General features: G+C 41.2%; 8 protein-coding genes across 14 annotated transcripts; 3 read left to right on the plus strand and 5 right to left on the minus strand.

Moving 5' to 3' along the window:
• Positions 1 to 550: 550 nt before the first annotated feature.
• LOC132198600 (uncharacterized) lies at positions 551 to 2,014 on the minus strand. Its single transcript, XM_059622714.1, has 5 exons — positions 1,841 to 2,014; positions 1,668 to 1,791; positions 1,253 to 1,405; positions 1,046 to 1,203; positions 551 to 939 (listed from the first exon to the last, which is right to left on the minus strand). Exons 1-5 carry the CDS (start codon positions 1,924 to 1,926, stop codon positions 753 to 755), a joined length of 708 nt encoding a protein of 235 aa, XP_059478697.1. The 5' UTR covers positions 1,927 to 2,014; the 3' UTR covers positions 551 to 752.
• Positions 2,015 to 2,519: 505 nt separating this feature from the next.
• On the minus strand, positions 2,520 to 3,928 carry LOC132198601 (uncharacterized). Its single transcript, XM_059622715.1, has 6 exons — positions 3,816 to 3,928; positions 3,667 to 3,758; positions 3,482 to 3,605; positions 3,258 to 3,410; positions 2,978 to 3,135; positions 2,520 to 2,779 (listed from the first exon to the last, which is right to left on the minus strand). Exons 2-6 carry the CDS (start codon positions 3,750 to 3,752, stop codon positions 2,602 to 2,604), a joined length of 699 nt encoding a protein of 232 aa, XP_059478698.1. The 5' UTR covers positions 3,753 to 3,758; positions 3,816 to 3,928; the 3' UTR covers positions 2,520 to 2,601.
• Positions 3,929 to 4,245: 317 nt separating this feature from the next.
• Positions 4,246 to 10,262, minus strand: LOC132198599 (ATP-dependent RNA helicase DDX3X). Its single transcript, XM_059622713.1, has 10 exons — positions 10,102 to 10,262; positions 9,601 to 9,727; positions 9,408 to 9,536; positions 9,186 to 9,279; positions 8,654 to 9,035; positions 8,148 to 8,419; positions 7,810 to 8,080; positions 7,590 to 7,755; positions 6,709 to 7,272; positions 4,246 to 6,365 (listed from the first exon to the last, which is right to left on the minus strand). Exons 1-10 carry the CDS (start codon positions 10,144 to 10,146, stop codon positions 6,235 to 6,237), a joined length of 2,181 nt encoding a protein of 726 aa, XP_059478696.1. The 5' UTR covers positions 10,147 to 10,262; the 3' UTR covers positions 4,246 to 6,234.
• A 423-nt stretch (positions 10,263 to 10,685) lies between these two features.
• On the plus strand, positions 10,686 to 12,373 carry LOC132198538 (COP9 signalosome complex subunit 6). 2 transcript variants are annotated; one of them, XM_059622590.1, is made up of 6 exons: positions 10,686 to 10,783; positions 10,846 to 11,042; positions 11,102 to 11,233; positions 11,288 to 11,602; positions 11,745 to 11,938; positions 12,169 to 12,373. In XM_059622590.1, exons 2-6 carry the CDS (start codon positions 10,856 to 10,858, stop codon positions 12,307 to 12,309), a joined length of 969 nt encoding a protein of 322 aa, XP_059478573.1. In that variant the 5' UTR covers positions 10,686 to 10,783; positions 10,846 to 10,855; the 3' UTR covers positions 12,310 to 12,373. The 2 variants fall into 2 exon arrangements, with proteins under 2 accessions (XP_059478573.1, XP_059478574.1); XM_059622591.1 differs by having other exon boundaries at positions 10,700 to 10,783; positions 10,849 to 11,042.
• Positions 12,326 to 13,424, minus strand: LOC132198540 (DNA replication complex GINS protein SLD5). 2 transcript variants are annotated; one of them, XM_059622595.1, is made up of 2 exons: positions 13,274 to 13,424; positions 12,326 to 13,066 (listed from the first exon to the last, which is right to left on the minus strand). In XM_059622595.1, the coding sequence occupies exon 2, from the start codon at positions 13,055 to 13,057 to the stop codon at positions 12,377 to 12,379; it is 681 nt and encodes a 226-aa protein (XP_059478578.1). In that variant the 5' UTR covers positions 13,058 to 13,066; positions 13,274 to 13,424; the 3' UTR covers positions 12,326 to 12,376. The 2 variants fall into 2 exon arrangements, with proteins under 2 accessions (XP_059478578.1, XP_059478577.1); XM_059622594.1 differs by having other exon boundaries at positions 13,217 to 13,417.
• A 122-nt stretch (positions 13,425 to 13,546) lies between these two features.
• On the plus strand, positions 13,547 to 17,077 carry LOC132198536 (uncharacterized). 2 transcript variants are annotated; one of them, XM_059622587.1, is made up of 11 exons: positions 13,547 to 13,774; positions 13,877 to 13,984; positions 14,042 to 14,304; positions 14,367 to 14,451; positions 14,552 to 14,659; positions 14,716 to 14,984; positions 15,040 to 15,559; positions 15,725 to 15,994; positions 16,045 to 16,266; positions 16,319 to 16,549; positions 16,602 to 17,077. In XM_059622587.1, exons 1-11 carry the CDS (start codon positions 13,734 to 13,736, stop codon positions 16,933 to 16,935), a joined length of 2,451 nt encoding a protein of 816 aa, XP_059478570.1. In that variant the 5' UTR covers positions 13,547 to 13,733; the 3' UTR covers positions 16,936 to 17,077. The 2 variants fall into 2 exon arrangements, with proteins under 2 accessions (XP_059478570.1, XP_059478571.1); XM_059622588.1 differs by having other exon boundaries at positions 15,061 to 15,559.
• A 348-nt stretch (positions 17,078 to 17,425) lies between these two features.
• Positions 17,426 to 22,329, plus strand: LOC132198535 (PHD finger protein 20). Of its 3 annotated transcripts, none has more exons than XM_059622583.1 (16): positions 17,426 to 17,491; positions 17,742 to 17,834; positions 17,929 to 18,138; positions 18,198 to 18,371; positions 18,419 to 18,597; positions 18,744 to 18,829; positions 18,887 to 19,099; positions 19,156 to 19,432; positions 19,488 to 19,588; positions 19,920 to 20,110; positions 20,165 to 20,305; positions 20,360 to 20,571; positions 20,902 to 21,199; positions 21,252 to 21,392; positions 21,449 to 21,771; positions 21,873 to 22,329. In XM_059622583.1, the coding sequence occupies exons 2-16, from the start codon at positions 17,761 to 17,763 to the stop codon at positions 22,175 to 22,177; spliced, it is 2,925 nt and encodes a 974-aa protein (XP_059478566.1). In that variant the 5' UTR covers positions 17,426 to 17,491; positions 17,742 to 17,760; the 3' UTR covers positions 22,178 to 22,329. The 3 variants fall into 3 exon arrangements, with proteins under 3 accessions (XP_059478566.1, XP_059478568.1, XP_059478567.1); XM_059622585.1 differs by having other exon boundaries at positions 18,428 to 18,597; XM_059622584.1 differs by lacking the exon at positions 17,426 to 17,491 and adding an exon at positions 17,498 to 17,649.
• Positions 22,135 to 23,566, minus strand: LOC132198539 (uncharacterized). Of its 2 annotated transcripts, none has more exons than XM_059622593.1 (4): positions 23,343 to 23,566; positions 23,028 to 23,276; positions 22,744 to 22,968; positions 22,135 to 22,645 (listed from the first exon to the last, which is right to left on the minus strand). In XM_059622593.1, exons 1-4 carry the CDS (start codon positions 23,416 to 23,418, stop codon positions 22,338 to 22,340), a joined length of 858 nt encoding a protein of 285 aa, XP_059478576.1. In that variant the 5' UTR covers positions 23,419 to 23,566; the 3' UTR covers positions 22,135 to 22,337. The 2 variants fall into 2 exon arrangements, with proteins under 2 accessions (XP_059478576.1, XP_059478575.1); XM_059622592.1 differs by having other exon boundaries at positions 22,142 to 22,645; positions 23,028 to 23,279.
• Between the last annotated feature and the right edge of the window lie 42 nt (positions 23,567 to 23,608).

A 23,608-nucleotide genomic window follows, 5' to 3' on the forward strand; every position in this document is an offset into this window, starting at 1 on the left:
CGAGAGAGAGGGGGGCGAGAGGGGAGTGCAACTGCAGGTCCGAATTGCCTCCCCTCGCTGTATTTTCCTGTCTACCTGGGCTGCTGGCTGCGGCGGCGCATCCCGATTGTGTGATAAAATTACACCGCAGGCCAACAATACTGTTCATATCTGACTGGCATTCATTATTGTAATCCCCTCTCCTTATTAACTATCACAAGCAGGAGAGCGCGGCGGGACAAGTTGATTGCGGGGGCGATCCGCTTGATTTATTATTATTTGATCATCCGCATTCACTTTTTCAGGAAAAAAAAAATCAAAGAAATTAATTTTACCTTTTTGCTGCTTCACAATAAGTGACTCCGATATTTAAATTAATTTATATGTGACAAATGACAAATAATGTCAATGAAGGTGAGGTGATTGTAAAATAGACAGTTTTAAATTGTAATTAATTTTTAATTTCAAATATTAATTTATTTTTCACACCATATTTTAAAAAGGAGAAAAGGTGGATTAAATTGGATGTCGTAAAAAAAACTTTAAGACCCAATTTGAATTTTATTCCAATTACATATAGGGCACAATAGAAGTGCATGAAGATTAATTTGCAAATAAAACAAGGTTTTTCAGACAAAAATTGTCAGAATTTTTTTTTATCAAAATTCAATTATGGTTTTTAAAATACTCTTTAATTTTACATTTAAAATTTCATTGCTCTTCTGTTAGACAACAATAAATATTGCACTAACAGAATTTTATTCAAATTCTATTTACATGACTGCGCCGAAAATGAATCCAAAAATAATGTTGGAGATGGCTTGTTGCAAGAGGAGGAAGACTTCGTCTTCAATTAGCCAGATGATGACTCCCTTGAACACGTCCACAAACAAATTGACGAAAACTTCGGCAAGCCAGTTCAGTCCAAAGCCGAGTCCCTTAATATCAATACTGATTTTCCTATAAACAAAAATAAAATAATTTCGTTACCATAATAATTTAATTACCGAGCTAGGGTTTAATTTTTTTTTTATAATAATAGATGTTTTTATTTTTTAATACAAACCCAACGTCGGCAATGTTGAAATCCTCTTCGATCAGGGTTCCTCTTCCAGTGGTCAGGTCAATAACCATGGTGAAAGCGAGCCTCGTGTTCTCGATAATGCCGATCGCCTCGCCGGTAGGGCCCAAGTCCATGAAAGTCGCCTCAAACATGTAATCAAACTGAAATTTTGTTTAATAATTTTTATAAAATTATGGGGAAAGGTGAAACCTGAAGGGTGGTGAAGCCGAGCTGGCCTCGGACGGTGAGGTTGTTGCCAGCCGGGGTAATGTCCATGTCACCCACGCGGTGCAAGGTCAACAGTCCGATCAAGTTGCCTCTAGTCAGCGAGGCCTCACCGTGCCAAACGATCCCCAAAAGATCCTAAATAGAGAAGAATTCCAAAAATAAATTATTAAAAATTCAAAATATAATAATTAACACTTCCATTTTTTGCCAACTTATGTTGTGAAAAAATTCAATTAACTACAGAAATATTTATCTTTAGAATTAATAACGTAGTTAGTATTTAATTTATTTATGACTTGATATCAATATTGCGAAGAAATAAAAAACTAAAGAATGATTTAATTACTTATGAAATTTAAAATAGAAAATTATGCATTTTATTGAAGCAATAATATACCGTGAAACTAAAGCCCCTGACGAGGTCAGGCAGCATGTAGGGCTCGAGACCCTGCTCGATAATGAGCCGCTTCACTTCTTCAACCAACACATCAACGTAAGCATTGATTTCCTCCCCAGTTACCCTGCAGATCAATAAATTTAATAATTCAAATTATGCACAAATAAATCTACCTGGGAGAAATAACGTCGGCCGGCTTGGCATTCGCTGACGCCGCCAGCACAAGCAGAAGAGCCAAGAACAACCTGACGCGTTGCATTTTTTACTATTAGAAATTAAAAATCAGTTTGATGCGAACAGCGTCTTCGTTCACCTTTTTGCGGAGTGGAACTGCGTCTTTGAAGGCGACCCGTGTTAATGTCAAGTGAGCGCTACCGACTGATAAGATATTGAAATTTCACATTGAAGAGTTTTGATTTCTTTTTTTCTTCGAAAACGCACGCCAAAGCAGACCGCCTGTACCCTAGCTCTTGACGAGTACGGTTCAAACAATTATTTTTTGATCGCATCTTATCTCAACAGTTTCAATTTGAGGTACGTTGCTTGTTGTTTCAAAAGTTATATCACTTTTGTATAAATCATTTTATATAAATATTCACAATCTCATTAATTTTCAGAGGTTTTGTTCGAATCCTTCTGATGTTCATTTTTTTTTCTCTTTGCGCCTCGAAAATTCAAGAAGCGTGAAACCAGAAAAATTTATTAATTGAATAACGTGTCGCGCCAAAGGCGAGCGTGCAGAAAAACAAGTGTGACAAAATCACTTTGCCTTGTTCCAAAAACGTCAGAAACAGAAAATATTAATTGCTAAGAATACAATTATCTCTTATTTCAAAATAAAGTCGCCTCTGGTTGTTTTTTATTAAAAAATTTTATTCCACTCAGTATTTCATGTTCATTATTTTGTACTTTCAATGGGCGAAGGGTGGCGAAATCAGAGCATGAGCACGCCAAACGAAATGTTGGCCAGGGCTTCACGAAGCGCGTTCTCCATAACGCTGGACAGGACGTTGAGGATGGTGCCCTTGAAGATGTCGACAAACAGGTTGACGAACACCTCGACCAAGAAGTTCAGGCCCCACAGCAGACCGGTGATGTTCACGTCGATTTTCCTTTAATATTGATTTCTCAGTTAAATTCACATTTTTAATACGTGAAATAACAAATAATTTTCTATCTCGTCTATCAAAGTGGTGACGTAAGGATTCAATTTATTTAAGAGATTTTTGAGAAAAATGTCCCTAGAAGCTATCAAATTTCTGTCTTTGAAAATTTGGTTTCGTTCTGATAAAATGATTAAATTGAAAAACCTTGTGGAGAGAATTTCAAAGCTGTGCAGGGTGGCGGTGGCGTTGGCAATGTTCATATCGAAGGAGAAGCTGAAGCCAAAAAGGATATCGTTGGCAAAGATTTCTGCGTGTCCCGTCGGCCCCAGATCCATGAAAGTCGCTTGAAAGTCGTAGTCAGCCTTTTTCAAAACAAAAGAATTGTTTTCATTCCTCCGCTTTTGTATAATAAGAGCTCCTTAAATTTATTGAAATCGGAGATCGGAGCTGAATAAATATTCAAATTTCGATTTCGTTGAATTACTTTAATGGCAAGAAGGCCCATCTGGGCAGAGACGGTGAGGTTGAAGTTCTCATAAGTAAAGTCTGCGTCGCCGTTTCTGTACAGAGAAGTGATGCCTGTCATCTGGCCATTGCGCATTGATGCCTCGCCGTGCCACACAATTCCCAGGAAGTCCTTATTTATATTTGATCATGAAATCATGTTTTGCAATTGTTGAATAATTTTGTGACGGACTATTTTCTCACCTCATACGAAAAGCCTTCGACAAGGTCTGGCAGAGGCACAGGGTCCAGGTTGTTGTCAATTATGTACTTTTTGATTTCGTTGATCAGTCGATCGACGAAATTGTTGATTTCCTCCCCAGTTACTCTAATTTAAAAATAAAAAATTATTCCGACTGATGAGATTTTTTGAACAAAATTAAACAGACTTAAGTTCTGCATCCTTGGTTGGCTTGGCCTGTGCTGCAGCCGCCAGCAGGAGCAGGACGGCGAGGAAAGAAATTTGCTGTCTCATATTGACCTTTTAAAATTTGTTGAATTAAATAAAATCAAAAAAAAAAATCCAAGCGAATATCACCTTTTTCACATGAAATGTACTGGAGTGCCTAGAGTGATTTGCCGCTTGGATCGTAGAAGTGCCTCTTTTAATTGGTCAAGCAATCTCTGATAAAGAGATAATAATAAATTTTCTTTGATTGATCATTTAGAAAACAACAGGACGTGTAAATGATAAGCTGAAGACCACTCAACAAGCAAAGTTCCCGTCAAAGGCAAACTTAGTACAAAACATTTTTCTTGAGTACTTCAGATAAAAAAGTAAAAAAAGATTGTTTTGAATGCCAGAAATGTGTGTTTTATTAATTAATTCACTCGAGATAACTACAAAGAACCGATATTACACAATTATTGTAGTAATTTGAGAAGATTCTTACATTACACAATAAATAATATTTATCTTTTAATATAATTTTCGACAAAAATTTAATTTTGTTGGTTTTTTTAACAACTTTTCTTGTAAATGCAAAGCTTTGCAGATTACAAAAGAAAAAAAAACATCGTTTGAAAAAACACAAAACTTCGTTTTCCTTCGATATTATTTATTATTTTATCGTCAAACATGCATTTTGCCATCCCCTGATTGAATTTTTTCATTAGAAGATCATTTTCATTGTCGTCTCGTTGCGCTAGCTGGCTCGCCTTGTACTGATTCCTCTATCCTGATGCCTGCCTCCCCCGCCCCATCCCCAAATAAACACTTTTAAATTAAAAAAATCCCCCGACCCCAAAATTCGTTTTCTGTCCGTGAAGAGTCCCCGCGAGAAGGCGGCGGCCACACCAGCGGCCAGCGCCTCATTCGACCGCCCTGCCTCCTCCTCGGGACCGCTCGCAAAACTAAATAGATTCATGAATATCATTTGAGTGCGAATCGTTTTAGAAGGGCAAGAATTTTACTTTCGTAAGTTCAATTCTCCTCTCCCGTCCAAGTTTAGGTTTCTTCTTTAAATTCTCATTTATTTATCACAGGCAAAGCCATCAAAGGCGTCATAATCGTGCACCATCTGTCCGCAAAAAATACTGATCAATTTGGAATTTGACAGAAAAAAAATTATATCGTAAGTACTGAAAAGCAATCAAAATACTGTCTCGCGCCTTTCGAAATTTTTGTGCAATGTACGAGACGCTCTTTTAAATTAATTCAAAACAAACAAGAAAACATCCAGCGCCACTAAAATACCTTTAAATTTACTAGTGTTTTTGCACTTGTAGTACCACAGAGATGCACTCCAGAATTGTGCTTTTTGAATAAGGCTGGACGTTTTCTTAATATCTATTATATTGCTGGCCTTGCCTTTTTTTCTATTTTTAAATTATCCGAGCTTTCTTCATTTCATTTTTGCTTACTGCTGAGAATTATATAAATTACTACAAGAGATTATTGTATAGAAAGTATGAAAGTACAATCAAGCAACCAGAGAGAGACTTCTTGCGGTCTTAACTATAAATTGTCACCAGCGTTTGAAATTCCAAAGACAATTAATTACGGTTAAAAAGGAACTTGATATTTTTGGCGGAATATACTCCCGCTTGGGAATGAAGTGTTCTTTTGGTGCAATGTGTGTAGTAATAGTTGTTGCTTCTTGTGGCTGATTTAGTTTGATTGATATATTAAATTAAAATATCACAGTAAGCGCGAAATTGTGTTCAACACAATTGTTGATTCTTAGTAATTTTCTTTCTCGATAGCTTGGGAGAGGAGTGATTAAATTTCTGTTTTAAAAATTAACTGGCCTGAACCCTAATCAAGAGAGTTCCCCTCAACTAGTTCTCCGGGTGGAAAATTGAAAAGTCAAATTCCTTTCTTTTGTACCGACAAAAGGATGAAGGTTGTTTGGTGTTTTTTTTTCTTGTTCTTTGGGCCACATACACGAAGCGTGGCCTTTCGGTGGTGGAAAAACATCACAGTTTCTTCTTTCTTTTTGTTTAAAACGCGCGTCTCGGTCCATTTCGGCGCGGGACTTGAGAAAATAAGGCCTCCACAGTGAAACTACTCACTTCGGCCATTTGGTTTGAAATTATTTATCCAATGGCAGTCTCAGGACACAGCACAAGGGCCAGATAGCTCTGTATTTTTACGTTAAAACATCTCGCTATTACCCCCGTCGTGCTTCTTCCCCCACGTCCTTCCTTGACGGACGCAAAAACTTCTCCCTTTCCGTTTTTTTTTTATTATTTTTAAATTTCTTTTTTTCCGCTGGCGAATAACGTAATCCACTAGTCTATACGCGCACAGGGACGGCAAATTTAGTTTTGCTTCAAACAAAATTCAATATGGAAAATTTCCTCGCAGGGATTGTAATTCTACTTGTCTGTGATCAAACTGGATTAATGAATAGCTCAAAGAAGTGGTTGATGGTGCGGCGAAGCCGTTTCCGAATCGAAAGCAAATCTTGAAGAATCGAGCCGGACTGAAGAAGTAGATTGCGTCGCCACCATCCTTAACGTCCGTCGTTGCCCCACCAGTCGGTGTTGCCGCCTCCTCCCCCGCCGCCGCCCCCACCGCCTCCGTAAGAGCCGCCGTAGCTTCCGCTGTTGTATCCACCGCCATAACTGCCTCCTCCTCCTCCACCTGATGGAAAATAAATTCAAGTGTGAAGATGGGTAAGTTTCAATTATAACTACAACAATAGCTTGGATTTGAAATTTGATTGAAAATGAACAACGAACAAACATCTTTTCTAATAAAAAACACTATTAACTTCAAAATTTCGAAAAGAAAATGATTAAAAAAGAATTACTTTGCACTTTCAGGGGTTGAATTGCAAAAGAGCACATCAGAAAAAAATGTATTAAAGCTTTCTAATCTTATTTTAAATAAATTTTAAAAAAATGCATTGTTTTGGCTCACCAGGGGCAGAACCAATTTTTCTACTTCCAATATGCTAGCAAATATGAGAAAAAGTTTTAATTACCGTATCCTCCATATCCTGAGCTCCTTCCACCTCCGCCTGAGGTTCCGCCACCACCTCTCTGCTGGCGATAATCCCTGGAGCCAAAGCCTCCGCTGAACCTGCCCTTGCTGCCACCACGACCCAGGCGACCAGAACCGCCACGAGAAGAGTCCTGCGAGAATGCCTCCATCCAAGTGGGCACCTCCTGCTTGGTTTCAACCAACAACTCAAGCAGGTCGCGCACCAGGTTGCGATTCTTATCGTTGAAAAAGGATGTGGCAGTGCCGAGGTTGCCCATTCGGCCTGTGCGGCCAATGCGGTGCACGTACTCCTCAATGTCTGATGGCAGGTCAAAGTTGATGACGTGCTTCACGTGCGGGATATCCAGGCCTCGGGCCGCCACTGCAGTAGCCACCAGAATGGGCGTATGTCCAGTTCGGAAGCGACGGAGAGCTTCTTCACGGTCGCGCTGGCTGCGGTCGCCATGAATGGAGGTTACCGGGTACCCATCGCGGTCCAAGAACTCCTCCAGCGAGTCAGCGCCCTTCTTTGTCTCCACGAACACGAGGGTCAGAGAATCGGGTGCTGAAAATTGAAACATAGAGTATTCATTAAAATCTAAATGTTTAAAGAGTGAAAGACTGTGATTAGCATTTATAAGATTCTGTAAAGACTGGAAATGACTTCAATATTAGGTTTCTATTTTATTTACAGGTGGCTGAAATTTCAAAGTCTTCCAAAATTATCTAGATATATGTTTGCATCTAATGAGTGAAATATTTAATTTTTTAAATTTCAGTTAAAAAATTTCTTCACAACCAGAAAATAATTTCATCTGAACCGAACATCTCAAACTGAATGCTGGATGAACAAAATTCTGTAATATTTAGTGTGAATCGTACCTTCGGAGGGTCGATTCAACTCGGAGGCATTCAGCATGTCCAGTAAAAAGGAGCGCTTGTCCATCTCCTCAACCCAGAAAATCTTCTGCGTGATGTTCTCGGAAGTAGAGCCGACACGACCGACAGCCAAGAAAATGTAGTTGTCCAGGAAGTCCCTGGCCAGCATCTATGCAAAGACAATAATAGAATCTCAAGATAGTGAGAATATTGAACAATATACCTGAATTTCTTTGGGGAAAGTAGCCGAGAACATGAGGGTTTGTCTCTCACCAACTCGTGGCATAGTGTCCTGCTGGACGATTCGACGGATCTGTGGCTCGAAGCCCATGTCCAACATTCGGTCAGCTTCGTCAAGGACCAAGAATTGACAGTTTTCAAGTCCAACTTTGCCTCGGTCCAGCAAGTCCACCAGACGGCCGGGGGTGGCCACCAGCAAGTGACAACCGCGTTCCAGCTCCCTCACTTGATCCAGCAAATTGGCTCCTCCATACCTATTTTAAGTTGCAATTTTCAAAGTTGTTTACAAACAGTTGATTTGAATAAAAAAAATCAACTTACACAACGCAGGGGCGGAGTCGGGAGCGGTAAGCAAACTTTTTTGCCTCGTCAAAGATCTGAGTGGCCAACTCACGGGTGGGGGCCAAAATCAGGGCCATGGGGTAGTTCTTGCGGCGCGAGTAGGAACCGCGGGGATTAGCGGGGGTGGGTTGGGGTCCCCTTTCATACATCTGGTTCAGGATGGGAACCAAGAAAGCCGCAGTCTTGCCTGAGCCTGTCTGAGCGCAGGCCATCACGTCACGGCTAGACATGATGATGGGAATTGCATATTTCTAAAAAAAAGAAGTATAAAAATCATTATATAAGAGTCCACAATCTTAAAAAATTTGCAAATTTAATGAATTATTATTAACAAGAAATTAAATTCTGCAGGTTCACGTGATGAGCTAATTCAAGGTAATTTTGAAAAAGTAGGTTTTACCACAGAAGAATTTGAAATTTGAAATTTTCATTAATAAAAGAAAAACATTTTACTCGGGAGTCAAATTTCGCACTGATTTAAGTACCTGAACAGGAGTGGGTTTCTCGTAGCGAGCCAACTGGATATTGTTGGCGATGATCTCTGTCATCTGAATCTCGTCATAGGAAGAGATGTGCTGAGGGATGTCATCGCCCGTCGCCTCCACGGGAATATCTTCGTATTTGTTGAAATTGATGCCGGTGTGGTCCTGGCCGAAGAGCTCCAGCTCAAGGCGTTCGTCACGTGGCATGAGTGAGGTGAAGTTGCCAGAGTCAGTTTGCTCCTTCCAGCGGGTATTGCCGCTCCAGTTTCCTCCACCGCCACCTCCGCGATTGCCTCCGCCGTAAGAGTCGCCACTCCAACCCGAGCGACGATCGCCTCGGTCATTCCAACGCCCTCCCCCGCCACGACCGCCCCAATCATCACCACTAAATAATTACACAAAGAAAAATTAATTTTCTCCTCATTTGTCAATTGAAGTTTATAAATATTTTAGTAAAGACTGATTAAAACTAAACAGTACTTAAATTCGTAGAGACCAAAAATGAATAAATTTTTTTAAATTAAACGAGGCTCACCGTCTCTCTCCTCCGCGGAAGCCACCTTCACCACCGTTCTGATCGTCGCGGCGACCACCACCGCGGTTGAAGCTGCTGAAGTCAGCGCCTCCTCCTAAAATGAAATTGGTAATTCACCTAAATGTTCAATTATCTTCCCTACTTCTCAATTATAAATTAAATTGGTTTTTTTTTTAATTACACTGCTGTACATATTTAAGATTGATTCTAAAAAAAAAGTACCTCGGTCGCCTCCACGCCCGTAAAATCCTCCTCCGCCGCCGCCTGCTCCTCCTCGAGCTCCTGGGGGTGGACCTGAAGGAGGCGGATAACCGTCCTGAGAGCCTCCTCGATCCCTTTCTTGTTCAAAATCTGAAAGGTTGATTACGTGAATATGGTGAAAATTGGAAAAAAAAAAATGTATTTGCAGCCTCACCTCCGCCGCTGGGTTGCGGCTTGTTTCGCAGGTGCGGAGGAACGTATCGGTTGCTACCTCCGCCGTTATTAGATCCTCCACGTGAATAAGAGGACTGCTGCTGCGACTGCAAGTCCAGCTCAGCAAACTGCAAAAACGTAAAATTGATGATCAGCATAGAATATGGGGAAACTACGATTTGCGGAGGAGGAGGCAATTCATGGAATTTCAATTAGTCATCCATTAGGGAAATTTGCGTAACTGCAGAAGTGGAACGGGCTCGATGGGCAAAGATCCCGTGTAGAAAATAAAGCCTTTCTCTGGATTTGTGAAGAAAAAAATGTGTTGCAAAGGGTTTGCAGAACGGCAACGGGACACGCGCGGAAACGGTTTCGTTCAAGGCTTTGAGAAGCGAGGGTCGGCGACCTGCAAATCCCAGCGCACGAGTCCCTGTCCCGATCGCTCTCTCGAGCCCCAACGAAGGCCCGAGGGCTGCTCAAAATCGATTCGAAATTTGCTCACCTGCTGCTCTAGACCTGTGCCATTTTGGTTGGGTACATTACTCATATTACTTTGGCTCAACGATTTGTGAATAAAAATTCAGACGAGCACGCACGAATCCACCGAACGAAGATCACAATGGATGCCTCTTTTCCTGCTGTGGCTGCGGCCACTCGTTTTCTTCCTCCACTCGCTGGCTTGTGCGCTGACGTCACACGCCGAATCCACCAATCGCATTCCTTCGAACACTCTTCCTGTGCATGCGTGCACAGGACACGATGCAAACTTCTTGATGGGAAAGGCAGGATTTGTGCATGTCAGCGCCATCTCCCGGCATGAAATTTGCGAAAAAAAAATATTGACTTCATCGAGTTCAGTGCTTGCAGTGGCACCTGTCGGGTAAATTGTAAGTTTTACGTAGGATGTACAGAAAGGAGAAAAGGTTACAAAGCAGAATGTTGTTTATTTTATGAAAAAATAATAAAAAATAGGCATAAACAAATTGCTGGAATATTAAAACTTATAGATATGTAATATTTGCATATTTTATAATCTTCAAAGACCCATATTAGAAAATTAATTTTCAATATGTTCAGCTCCTTGATATTTACCACACTTTGATGATTGTCTCGTTTTGTGTTTTGTTTACATCCGAAATCCGAAAAGAATAAATATTTTACTCCTGTTTTATCAGGGTTTTTGGGTATGTAATTCTGCAAATTGAACGGAACGAAATATATATAAATAAACAAACTTTCATTATAGTAGATTCAGCATGAGTGAGGTCCCAAAAGAGCAGGACACAATGGAGGTGGACTCGGGAGTGGACGAGGCCAACAAGAGCGTGATGGCCCTGTCCAGTGGCGCCGGCAGTATCAGTCTTTCCCTTCACCCGCTCGTGATAATGAACATTTCTGAGCACTGGACAAGAACTAGGGCCCAGGAAGGCTCGGCCCAGCAGGGTAAAAATTTTAAAAATAATCGATCAGTTTTTTTTCTAATAATTAAATGAACGTATCAGTCGTTGGTGCTGTGATCGGCAAACAGAAGGGCAGAAATATTGAGATTATGAATTCGTTTGAGCTCATGTTTGACTGGGTCGGTGAAAGCATCATCATTGATCAAGAATACTACAAGACCAAAGTGGAGCAATGTAAGATAAATTTTTCTCAATGATTAATTTTTATTAAGTAATTGTTTTTTGCAGTTAAGCAAGTGTTTAGTGACATGGACTTCTTAGGGTGGTACACGACAGGCGAGGCGCCAACAGACAAAGACCTCGAGGTGCACCGCCAATTTGTAGAGTACAACGAGAGCCCTGTTTTTCTCAAGCTGAATCCAAGTACGACCATGGGGGACTTGCCCATCACGGTGTACGAGTCAGTCATTGACCTGGTGGGAGGCGAGGCCACCATGCTGTTTGTTGACCTGCCATACACTCTGGCTACCGAGGAGGCAGAGCGCATCGGTGTTGACCATGTTGCTAGGATGACTGCCAATGAGACAGGAGAGAGCTCTCTCGGTATAAATTTTGGCTATTTCAATCATATAAATTAAATTTTTAAAATAATAACTCATTATTATTCTTCATTTGTTGCTTATTATTAAATATTAGTTTTTCATTTTCATTATTAATAATAATGACTTTGTAATAAATTTCTCAGTGGCTGAGCATCTGACAGCGCAACATTCAGCCGTCAAAATGTTGCACAGCAGGGTCAAGTTGTTGCTGCAGTACTCGAAGGCTGTGCAAAGTGGAGAGCTTCCCCTGAGACAAGACGTCTTGAGGGATGCGTACAGCCTCAGCAAGCACCTTCCTGTCATGGACTCAGAAAGATTTAGGGCTGATTTCTATAATGTGAGTTTTTTAATACTGATCTTGTTCTATTCCACATCAAAAATCTTTTCGAAAGTTTTTGCTGTTCTAGTCAGGCATTTTGTTGGAAAGAAATAACTTTAATAATTTGCTCTTTATTATTATTTTACTTTTCAATTGTAACCTATTAATTTCTCTTGAAAAATATGAGCAACAAATCAAAAGAATTTCTCTTTCAGTTTTGTATATTAATTGCTCTCATGATTTTCCAGCAATCAAGCGATGTTGGTCTGATGACATATTTGGGCACCATCACAAAAGGCTGCAATGACATCAACCAGTTTGTAAACAAATTCAACATTCTGTTCGAACGGCAAGGGATGGGCCGCAGACCTCGGGGTCTTTTCTTCTAAAGTAAAAAAATGTAAACCTTAGGAAATATAAAATTTATTGGAATTGTAATTTGTACAGCAAAAATATTTAGATTAATTTCACACTGCCACTTTTGACTAAATTCGCAACAGGCTGATATGGCAGAATGTGTTGCGAGTTCTCATCAAGGTCAACCTCCTCATCTGGCTCTTCAGGATCCTCAGAGGGCAGAATCAGTCCAGACACGGCTTTCGTGGCCTTAACAAAGACGTAACTGTTTAAGGGTGGTTGGACAGCCATCTTTGTTGGCTCAAAGGAGGCCAGAGGCCGCGGAAAGTGTCTCAGGGCAATGGTTTGCAGGGCGGTCTGCGTGTTGGCAAAGTGGTCCTTGGCAAATTGGAACTCTCCTTCGGACAGGTAGAGGTCGTCACCACTGCGGCTACTTTCGGCCTCTAGGATGCTAAATGTGAAGCGCTCTATCTTGCTTAGCCGAACTCGAAGGTAGTCGGTGATCATGTACTTGATGCGACTTAGCTCAAGGGCGTGCAGCGCCGACCTGATATCTCTTTTGTCCAGCTTGCGGACATTGTTATCCATGTACTTGATCTGTTCTATCAGACACTCGACAAAGTCTCCTTGATACGGCAGCAGCTCTGGACTGAACTTTTCATTGATCCATGCTGCCTGGAACTTGTTCAGAACACCTGAAGCAGTCTCAGGTTCGTCATCGCTCAGGCCAAGGTCCTGAAGGTCCGAATCTTGGAATGTGTTTGACGAAGAAGATGCCATCTTATAGATCTACAACAATAAAAATAAAATTAGTAAAATAATAATAACGTAGGGTCGTTGCTGTTGTCACTCTCATTTAAAAAAAAATCTAAATATTTTATGTAAATAAAAGATAAAAAAATCCAATTGAAATGTAGAAAATAAAGTTTTCTGATCAACCTGCTACTTTAATTGACTGTACGTGTGTAAAAATATTAAATTTCTCTCGACGATTACAAATTTTAGGGTAGCTGAATTTTGTCTCTGGACAGCCTGGACCCTTAACGGACACTTGAACGTTCGCCGTCCAAAGCAACCAAACGTTGTGCTTGCCGCAAGCGGAAAAAGCGGTAAAATGTGGTACCAAAACAACAACAAACCAAAAGAACACAAGTATCATAGAAAATAAGAACAAAGGCGGAGCTTCCGTATCCTCACCATGTTAAGCTGGTAAATTTTATCAAATAGAAAGTTGATGCGTGGCTCCTCCCCTTTTCGTACTATTTATCCTAAAAAACTTGCATGTTGATGTTGTCCTCAGTTCTCATTTTCTCTGGCGTTTCATCATTTCTAGCTCGTTTGTCTGAATCATTCAGACAAATTTCACTTCACAGTTGATTTCAAACAAAAATATGCACACGTTGAAAACAGGACTCTCTTTTTGATTTTGGTATATAAAATTGAGAGCAACAGAGCCATGGACAACACCGTCGAAAGTGATGCTCTGGAAGTTCCAAAGTAAGAGTTTTATTTTAGAAGTTTTTGTATTCTCTCATAAATAATGAGAAATTATGTTTTAATTTGAAAATTTAATCTTCATAATTTATTAAATGGTTGCAGAAAAAAATTGGTGTCTGATTGCGCTGTTATGGGATGCGATTACAACCGCAGCAAGGAACACCACATACCTGGAATCCAGAGACATTATTTTCCACGAAACGAGCTGCTGTAAAGATTTTTTACTTAAATAATTTGATGTTCAATTAATCTCTTCATGATTTCCAGCTGCTTGAGATGGATGTCATTTTGTCAGAATCCAATCGTCAACAGTAAAACCCCAGAGGATTTGTCGACAAAGCAATCTCACTTCATCTGTAGTCAACATTTCGACGCTCTTGATTATTACATCAAACAATCAGATGATATGGCAGAGCCAGCACTACGACTTCATAGATATAGGGCCATCCCTAGATTCAATAAGCCCAAAGCCCTTCTTACCGTTGAGCCAAAACCCCAGAGCACTGAGCCAGAAGCCCAGAGCGTTGATGGTAAACAAGATCAAGATTGACTCGCGCTTTTTTTAAGTCTCTTCAATTATATTTTATTTCAGGAGAGCTTATAAATACAATAACAACAGACAATGGTCCCTCCCAGGACATGACGGAGCAACTTGCACCTACAGAGCTGATTGAGAGGCAAGTTTTTTTTTTAGTGGAATGCAATTTTGTTCATAAATTAATTTTTTTACAAAATTTTAGCTCTAATGTGCTATTTGTTAATTCCTTAATTTTTTAGAGTGAAAAGTTGCAACGAATGCGCCGTGAATGGATGTGATTTCAACAGGAAAAAACCCTACCATAAAAATGGAATCACTTGCCATTTTTTTCCAAAGAACAAATTGATGTGAGTTAATATTTATTTTGTAAATTATTTAATCATCTTTGATATTAATTACACAGCTGCATGAAATGGATGTCCTTCTGCCGGAACACTGCTTTGCTAAGTAAAACACCAGAGGAATTGTCCATGCATCGCACCTACTTCATTTGCAGTCAACACTTTTCCAATTCTGACTCTCGTAAAGCTAACAAGCCGTCGACTGCTGGTCAAAGCCCAGTTGACATGCTGAATGATGCAGCTGATGACATTATCAGCCCGATTATGTCTCGCTTTGTTCCCATATTAAGCAAGCCTGAGGCCCCGTTCAGAGGTGAACACCAACAGAAAGGTTAGTTATTTAAAAGTGAAAGAAATTAAATAAAAATAATTAATTTTGAAACCAGCTATCATCTCTGACCCTGTAGAAAAACCCACCAATCCGGAACCGAAGCAAAAAACTGGGACTGTTGATGACATCCAGGTGCAACATGTGAGCAAAAAGAACGTCAGGGAGTACAAGAAGCTGCCGGAAGACATCAAAAAGCTCAGGCTCAAGGTGCACAACCTTCAGCGCATAAACAACAGGCTCAGGGCGGCTGCCGAAAACATAAGATTTACAAGAAAGTACTACAAAGAAATGTCTCTTCAGTACATAAAATCTGTCCTCAATCCTGTGCAATATGAATTAGTCCTGTGCATTGTTACTAATGCTTCACGGAGTGGTCGGGGTTGCAGATATACTCAGAAGATGAAAAATATCTGCTTAGGGTTGTACCAGTGTAGCCCTAAAGCATACGAAAACCTTCGAGATGTGTTTGGCTGTTTGCCTTCGTATGATACTTTGAATGAAATTCCTACGTCTGAAACTTTGGATGAAGATAAAGAAACGCCTTCCTCTGACACTTTGGATGAAGATAAAGAAATGTGAGATTACACGACTCAACTCTAAATTTTATTAATTGCAGCAATATAATATTTCTAGCCCTTCTGCGCAGATTGTTTGCCAGAGGTTTAGCCATATATTTTTTTTTTGTTTTTTGATGTTTGAATCGTGAATAATTATTTATTAAACTCTCGATTAAATTGCAGAACACCAGACATGCCTAAGGAGAAGGTCAGCTCAAAGTTTGCCAAGCTGGCAGCAACCTTAAAGAAAAGAGCTAGGAGCAAGGCTAAGGATGGTGGAGAAGATGCCTCTGCTCTCTTTGGTGCCCCCAAGAGAAAGCTGACCCATGCGGAGAGTGAGGTAGATGAGGACAACGAGGATGCACCACTGGATGACTTGCTGCCTTCAAAACGTGCCTGCACCCAACCTACTCCAAAAACCGACGGAAAGCGCCCTGTCATTAAAAAGAAGAAGTAAAAAATACTAAAAATCTGAAATCATTTATTAAAAAACTGTCTCTCAGCCCCCAGATGCGCCCTCGATCTAAAATAGACCCAAGCCTTGCCTCTTGCAGCCCCAAAAAAAGTCCTCAGGCCGTTGCAAGCAGCTGTCCAAAAAAACAAACCATCTCCACCCCCAGCAGCCAATCACTTCTGATTATGAGCCAACCTCCAGCCTCACCAAGCTCACTGCTTCTAGATACTCCCAACACGCAAGGAAAGCGCCTAGTCATTTTGAAAAGAAGGTAATAAAAATGGCAAAAATCTTCAATTGTATTTTAAAAAGCTGTCTCTCAGCCCTCAGATCCGCCCTCAATCAAAAACTGTCAGTGTCAGCTGCTCCCCAAGTCTTTCCTCTGCCAGCCCTACGACTAGTCCTCAGGCCGTTAGAAGCAGCTCCGCGTCACTGAGCCGTCCTCAATCAAAATCCATCTCCACTCCAAGCAGTCGATCACCTCTGATTGTGGGCCAACCTTTAAGTCAGCCCTTACCAAGCTCGCAGCAACAACTGGTCTTTATAAAGAAAAGGTAATTAAAATGGAGAAAATCCAAAATTATAAATTAACAAGTTGTCTCTCAGCCCCCAGATCCTCCCTACATCAAAAACTGTCAGTGTCAGCTGCGCCCCTAGCCTTTCCTCAACCAGCCCAACAACTAGTCTTCGGGCCGCACCCAGCATCTCCTCACCTCCAAGTCGACCCTCAGCCATAACAATCCAGGAGCCACCTCCACTAGTGACTATTCGTCCCCAAACCACATTTGTCAGACCCAGTCCTCTCTTGGTTCAAACCGTAGGCGGTCAGCAGCCACGGGTCATCCGTGTCCTAAGCCGGCCCGTGCCCGGACAACCCCAACAAATTCTTCAAATGCTGCAAGTCAAGGCAATCCAGCCATCTTTTGTGGTGAAGAAGTGAAAGAAAAGACAAAAAAAAACATTAATAATATGAATTTATTATTAATATTATGACTATTGAAATCACTTTCAAAATGTTGCTTTAATTAAATTTCAAATGAAAATCCTGTGAAATTTTTAATAAAAGATATTTTTGAAGGCAACTCCAATTTAACCGATTAAAAAAAAACAAAGACAATAAACTTTCATCATCGATCATATAAAATTTTCCCTCTTTGGATGCTTTTTGTAATATTTTATATTTATTAAAATTAATTTAAATGCAGACAAATATTTTAAAAGTCAAATATTATTTCAACCATTTCAGCAGTAAATCACAACACTAACCTGTCCAGAAAATAATATAATTACTAAATATTTAAACAGTTTAAACTTTATTATTTTCTTTCTTCACATATTCACAAGGGAAGAAGAGCACTTTTTGATGTACTTCCCCTTTTGGTTTCGTTGCTGGTCCATAGATGGCGCGGAGAGTACCTCGATAGTCAATGCAAGATGATCGATGATTTTCGAAAGGACGCGTGAAAAGAAGGGACTGTACGGTTCGTCGAATTCAGGTTTGGTTTCTTGCGTTTTTAACCTGCCGGTGTCCAACGCTTTCCCGGAAAAGCGTGTCCCCCCTATTCTTGAGCACCGTGCTCGCGGAATGCACTGAGTCGAGGTGCGAATTGGCCGTCTCCCGACACGAGGCTCGCCGCCTCCTTGCCGCCCTTATGTAATGTTCAAAAACGAGCAGATCCTCGCTACGGCAGACTCGCTGTGCGCGAAAGTGACGCAATATGCTAAATTATTTTTAATTATTCGCAGATTGCGGTTGCCCCTGAGCATGGCAGATGAAGAAAAAGCGAGCGAATCGGTTGAAGACATCAAAAACAACAAAATCAAGAGGAACAGGGAAAAGTGCGTGAGATTTCAATCAGTCTGGCCTTCTATGGTTTCCGTCGGCCGTTCCGTCGGGGCCGGGACTAACCGAAATAATTTTGCCGGATTTCAGGTCATTGAGTGGATCTAGCAAGGAAAAGAGGCAGAAAACGTCACCGAACGGCAATCCGGAGTTGGAAACTGAGGCGGAATTTACTCTCGAGAACTACAAGGAGGCTGACAAAAACTTTGAAATCCAGAAGAACAATAATTCCAACAAGCTTGAACTTGAATTCAACAAAGGACTTCGCATCGAAGTTAAGGACCTTCCCTCAGACATTTGGTGTGTAATTCAAAATCCAGTTGAAGAAACAAAACACTAATTTTCCGTGTACTATCAAGGTATGTGGCAAAGGTAGTGGATATTGAAGGTGCAGACGTGTTGATACACTACGTAAACTGGGCCGCGAGACACGACGAGTGGATCCCAATGGACAGCAACAGAATTCGGCCGTTGGGTGAAAACGCCCCTCCAGCCCCTCCAGTTGTTACCCCTGTCCCGAGCAGAAAAAGAGGGTCAGTTAAATAATACATTTTTTTACTGTGTTAAATTTAACCCTCAGTCAAATTAGGAGGCCAGCAGGATCAGGGGTGAAGAACAAGACGCCGTCTGTAGCGGCCGAGCCTCCCGAGATTGAGAACAAGGAGGACTGTGTCTCGTTTATTGTGGGCGAGTGCGTCAAAGCCGTCTGGACAGATTCGAGAAAGTATCCTGCCACAGTGGTCGACGTTCTTGAAAATGGTGATTTGCGTATTTTCCATTCATGCAAAGTAAAACAGGTTTTGTTCTCCCAAAGTAATATCTCTTTATTTGTCCACTTTTTATTGAATGCAGTTTAAAATTCCCGAGTTATGTACAATGCAATTAATCAACTTTGTTGTCCATAGATATGTATAAAGTGGTGTTCAGTGATGGACTCGAGAAGATAGTGAGCTGGAGCAAAATTTCCAAAAGCAAGACCTCGGACCTTTTGGTAAATTTTCTTTGTATTAATTTTAAGTAACAAAACTGATTAAATCATTTAAAACAGCCAAGTCCACCGACACTAGTGGCACTTCCTGCTGCTCTAGAACCACAGGTTGAAGATCTGGAAAGCAAAGAGAGCAGAAGGCAGCGAAAGAGAAAAATAAATGTCGCAGAACTATTCAGGAGAAAATCCAGCACTTCAAAGCCGATGACTTCTGAAAGCTCTACTCCAGTTCCTGCTAAAAGACTCAAGACTGAGGAGCCTGAAGAGCAAAAAGTATTGAATTTTATCAACATTTAATCGTTTTAAGTAACTCTTTTAACGTGAATCAGCTTCCGTCTCCAACAACAACAAATTTGCCGGTGGTGCATAAAAGAGGTCGAGGTCGGCCACCCCGAAAATCCATGGATGCTTCCGTGCCTTCAGAAGGCAAGGAAGAGCTGGAGATGGAGTTTGAGTGTCCCACAGCTGAAACACCTGAGAGTAAAAGTTTTAAAGAAATTGTGAACAAAGACATACCATCGCATCAGTTACTGCAACCAAAAAAAGTTGTTTCTCCGGAGGTTATTTTGCCAGAAGTACCCTTGGAAGTGCCAGAAGAGCAGAATGGTATTTGTGATTTTGAATTTGTCTTAAGATTTCTCTAAATGTGATGTTGTTACAGATATTATAATTGGCACTTTGAAAGTCGAAAAGGACGGAGACAACTTAAAGTGTCCAAAAGAAGGCTGTGGAAAACTCTTGAGAAAGGAGAAACTTATCATGGTGCGTATAAATATTTAATGAAGGAGAAGTAAATATTCAAAATGCAAAACTACGCCCATATTTATTTAAAAATAAATATCCTTTTTAAAATATTGTAAGAAGGACTAATTTTTATTTTTATTGCCCCTAATTCTTGCCTTCACCACTTCTCCTTGTATATATTTTACTGTTTTTTGCTTATTGAGTCATGTTGGAATAATTTTAATGAGCACTGCTATGAAATAAAACTTAAACAAGCAAAATATTCATCTTGCTCAAATGAGAATTTAGCTCTCAATTTAATTTAAATTGCAATTTGGAGTAAAGATTAAATTATTTGTTTTTCTCACAGATGCACATAAAACACTATCATCCGGAGCTCAAAGAGCAAATGGATGTGGTGCCACAGGTGCTGGACTACGCATACGCCCGCTACATTGGTGACCTCCCCTCCACGGCATCTATGATTAGAAATTTCAGCAACCCCCACACATCCAGTGCATCCTCTAACTCGAGTAATGCCCCTAAAAAGAGACCAGTCAAGTGAGTCGTTTGAATTAATTCTTTGAATATTGCTCTGACATTGTATATCTGCAGAAGTCCTGTTAAAGCGCCAATTCCTGAAGTCGTTAAAGTGGAAGAGCTACCAATGACGCCGCCACTCAGCTCGCAAACCCCCAGAATACAGCTGGGGAAACCAAGCTCAAAGTCTGCCTCTAAATCTGGACTAAAAGTCAAGTAATAATGTTTCTCCTGACATCGTTTTTGTTGTCTAAATAAGATTTTCTGCAGAACATTGTTGCCTGTAAGAAAATCCCTTCCGCCAAAAGCACCGGAAGTGAAGGAAAAGCTTGAGAAAACAGAGCCAAAAAAGTGTTTCGAAATGCCTGTTTTGAAAAAAGCCTTGATGACGCCGCCAATGAACTTCTCAACACCCTTGAAGAATGTGAACAACTGTAAAGAATTCGCGACCAAAGAAGAAAAACCTTTGGCAATTACAAAACGTAGGTTACATTTTCAATCAGCTTTGCTTTTGAAATAACTGTCTTTTGGCACCAGAGGGTTAAGAATTTTTTATTTGTTCTTCTGATGTTTATGTACTAAATTCATGTTTGGATGAGATTTATATTCAAGTACGTATTTCTCGACAAATAGAAATTTCATCCTTAGGGAAACGGTAAAACGCATTTTATTTTATATAATTAGAATCAACTGCAAAAATAATATTGTTTAAACTATTTATTAAATTTTATTGGAATGATTTAAAGCACTAATAATATCTGACTACTTTCTACAATGCTGATGCTAAAAATAACTTATTTTAATTTCTGCAGCGCCTGCTCCCCCGATCCCAAAGAAGTCTCCACGGAAATCTCCCCGAAAGGATCAACTGGTGGATGACGGCGCAATGGAGTTGATCAACTGTGTTTGTGGCTACACTGAAGAGGATGGTCTGATCATTCAGTGCGACCTGTGCTTTTGCTGGCAACACGGTCTTTGTAATTTCATTGACCGCGAGGAAGATGTGCCAGACAAGTTCATATGTCACGTGTGTCGAAATCCCCCTCGAGAGCGAAAGTCAAGGAAATACTCGCACGACCAGGACTGGCTCAAGAAGGGATCTCTGCCTAGGTATTTAATAGCAAAATGCTAAACAAGATGGATTTTAACATTTTCCTTGTAGGTTACCTGTTTTGAGGCTTAATGAAAAGCTGGAGAGAAGTTCATTGGAAAAAGCATTGAAAGAAACGCAAGACCTTGCAGCCGCCGCACTTAGTCTCAACGAAATTATGCACGCATTGAAAATCCAAATTAATATTTCACAGTGAGTTACTGAAACTTTTAGAAACTTGAGAAATTACAATTATTTAAATTTAACAGAAAAAAAGACCATCCAAAATTATACCTGTGGTCCAAGGAGTGGAAAGAGTTGGTAAACGGAGAGCCGTGCAGGTCGGGTGATCTCAAGGGCAGCCAGCTAGCAACAACAGCAGCTTCACAGAACACCTTCGTGCCCTTGGAGGTGGTGAAATTGGAACCCGACTTGGTCGAAGGGGACGTCCAGTTTGAGCCCATCCCGGGCACTTCTGGCAGCCAGGGCAATGTCGACGATGCAGACCTACATCCTGCTTTGAAATTGCCACTCAGCGCCTTGGAAATCGAGCACCTTGCCACCAACTTGGCCGAAAGCATTCCAACTGCAGGTGAGGATCATTAAAGTAGTTGTTGTTCAGACAACTTGCAAAGTTAAAATTTAGAAACAAAAATCCACAATTGGTAAATTCAACGAAAAAATTTTCCACAGAAACAACATTAGACAACACATCAGTGCTGGTCTTGAACCCTCCAGCAGCACCCGAGCCCGAGGCAGCAATCAAGCCGGAAAAGTGCCGTGTGCTTCTCTTGAAGCACATCCACTTTCTGCAGGACCAGTTGGAGGAAAGCATCAACGAGCTGGAAGAGCGGAACCTGACGCTAGAGCGCCGTGCTCCGCAGATCTACGGCAAGGAGGTTTCGGACGCCAGAGTCAAGGAGACCCTGCGGATGCTGCGCAGGGACATTGGTTCAGTGCACAAGATTGGCAACTACGCGATGAAGGACACCCCCTAGCATTCAAAGTCTGTTTTTACAGTGAAAAAACTATTTTAGCGTTCCCGGCAAACGTTAATTCATTTTAACTTGTTAATCGATCATTTTATAATGACCATTAATCATCAGAATTACTACTAGAATAAAAACAAATGAACTTAAATGAGCTTAAATTTAATGATTATGAATGAGCAGTCGTGTTTCCAAACAGTCTGAGGTTGCGTTGAATTCGATCGAGCGCCTGTCCCGTGTTGTTGTCCTCGGCCTCGCAGATGAAGTGCTGGACAGCGGAACAGTCGGCGCCCACCAAGTTGTAGCCTCGGAAGCCAGGGTCGTAGCCCAACAGCAGGCAGCGGCCATTGCCTCGGATTTCCTGTTTTTTCCCGCCACCAGGCTTCTTGTGACCGCCGTTGGCCGATACCGGACGTCCGCTGTCGGCCCAAATCCACAACAGGCCAGGGTTCAAACCTCCCGTCCAGTAACTCTTATCTATTTGACAGAAACAAATATTAGAACTATAAAATCTTTATCTTAGTTAAATGTTATTTTTTGTCTTAATGTAAACGACTCGTAAAAGTTTCTATCACCTCTGATTTTTGGGTCCGCCTTGAGGTGTGTGACAATATCTTGTGTTTCTTCCACCGACTCGAGTTCAACCAATGCGGCGCCCTGTCCCAGCGCTTTACAAGCCGCAGCCGCTGCCTTCCAGTTGCCCATGGCGCTGCCCCTTCTCTGTCCTGGCAGCGGGTCGGTGCTGAAGAAATAGCAGCCACCGGCCGCCCGTGTGAAATTCGCTGGACACGCGTCCGCCTCTTTTTTATTTTATTAAAAATAATTAATATCTTCGCTCAAACTTGATATATAAACTCACTTTCACCAGGTTGTTTGTGGGCAGCGTTGTTCTGTCCGGCCATTACATGGTAAAGGAGGTCCTCTGTGCGCCGCAGCCTCTTTTCAATAAAGTCGAGGCGGTAGGTGAGCTTTTCGATGGCGCCGAGAAGGTACAGGTCGGTTTCACTCACCTCGCCTCGGTCCCGATTCAGGTGTTGCTGGGAACCTGAGGGATTGTACATTCCTGACGGGAAGGGCGCCTTCATCACTTTGTCTACCCTCGAAGACTCTTCTTTTCAGGAAATTCAATATAAAAGATAGATTTTTGGCTTTTATGAATCGAAATTTAACTGACCTGTGGTGGTGGTCACGTTGTCTGCCGAGACGCAACCTAAGACCGAGAGGAGCAACGCAATCAACGGCCACCGCATATTACGTCCGTCTCGATCAACGCCTTGCTGAAGATTATTACGCTGCTGTCGTAAAAAGTCTTAAGGGTTTTCCCTGCTACTCTCTCTTTGTGTCATTGTGCGCGCGAGTTTAGCATCCTCCTGCAGGCCGTCGACCCACTGACCTCGTCTCAATTCATCACACTTCTTATAAGAAAGCGCCGTGCCCGCC

Source organism: Neocloeon triangulifer, unplaced genomic scaffold (genome assembly GCF_031216515.1).
Source record: "Neocloeon triangulifer isolate White Clay Creek 2 clone unplaced genomic scaffold, ASM3121651v1 ptg000013l, whole genome shotgun sequence".
Taxonomy (NCBI): domain Eukaryota; kingdom Metazoa; phylum Arthropoda; class Insecta; order Ephemeroptera; family Baetidae; genus Neocloeon; species Neocloeon triangulifer.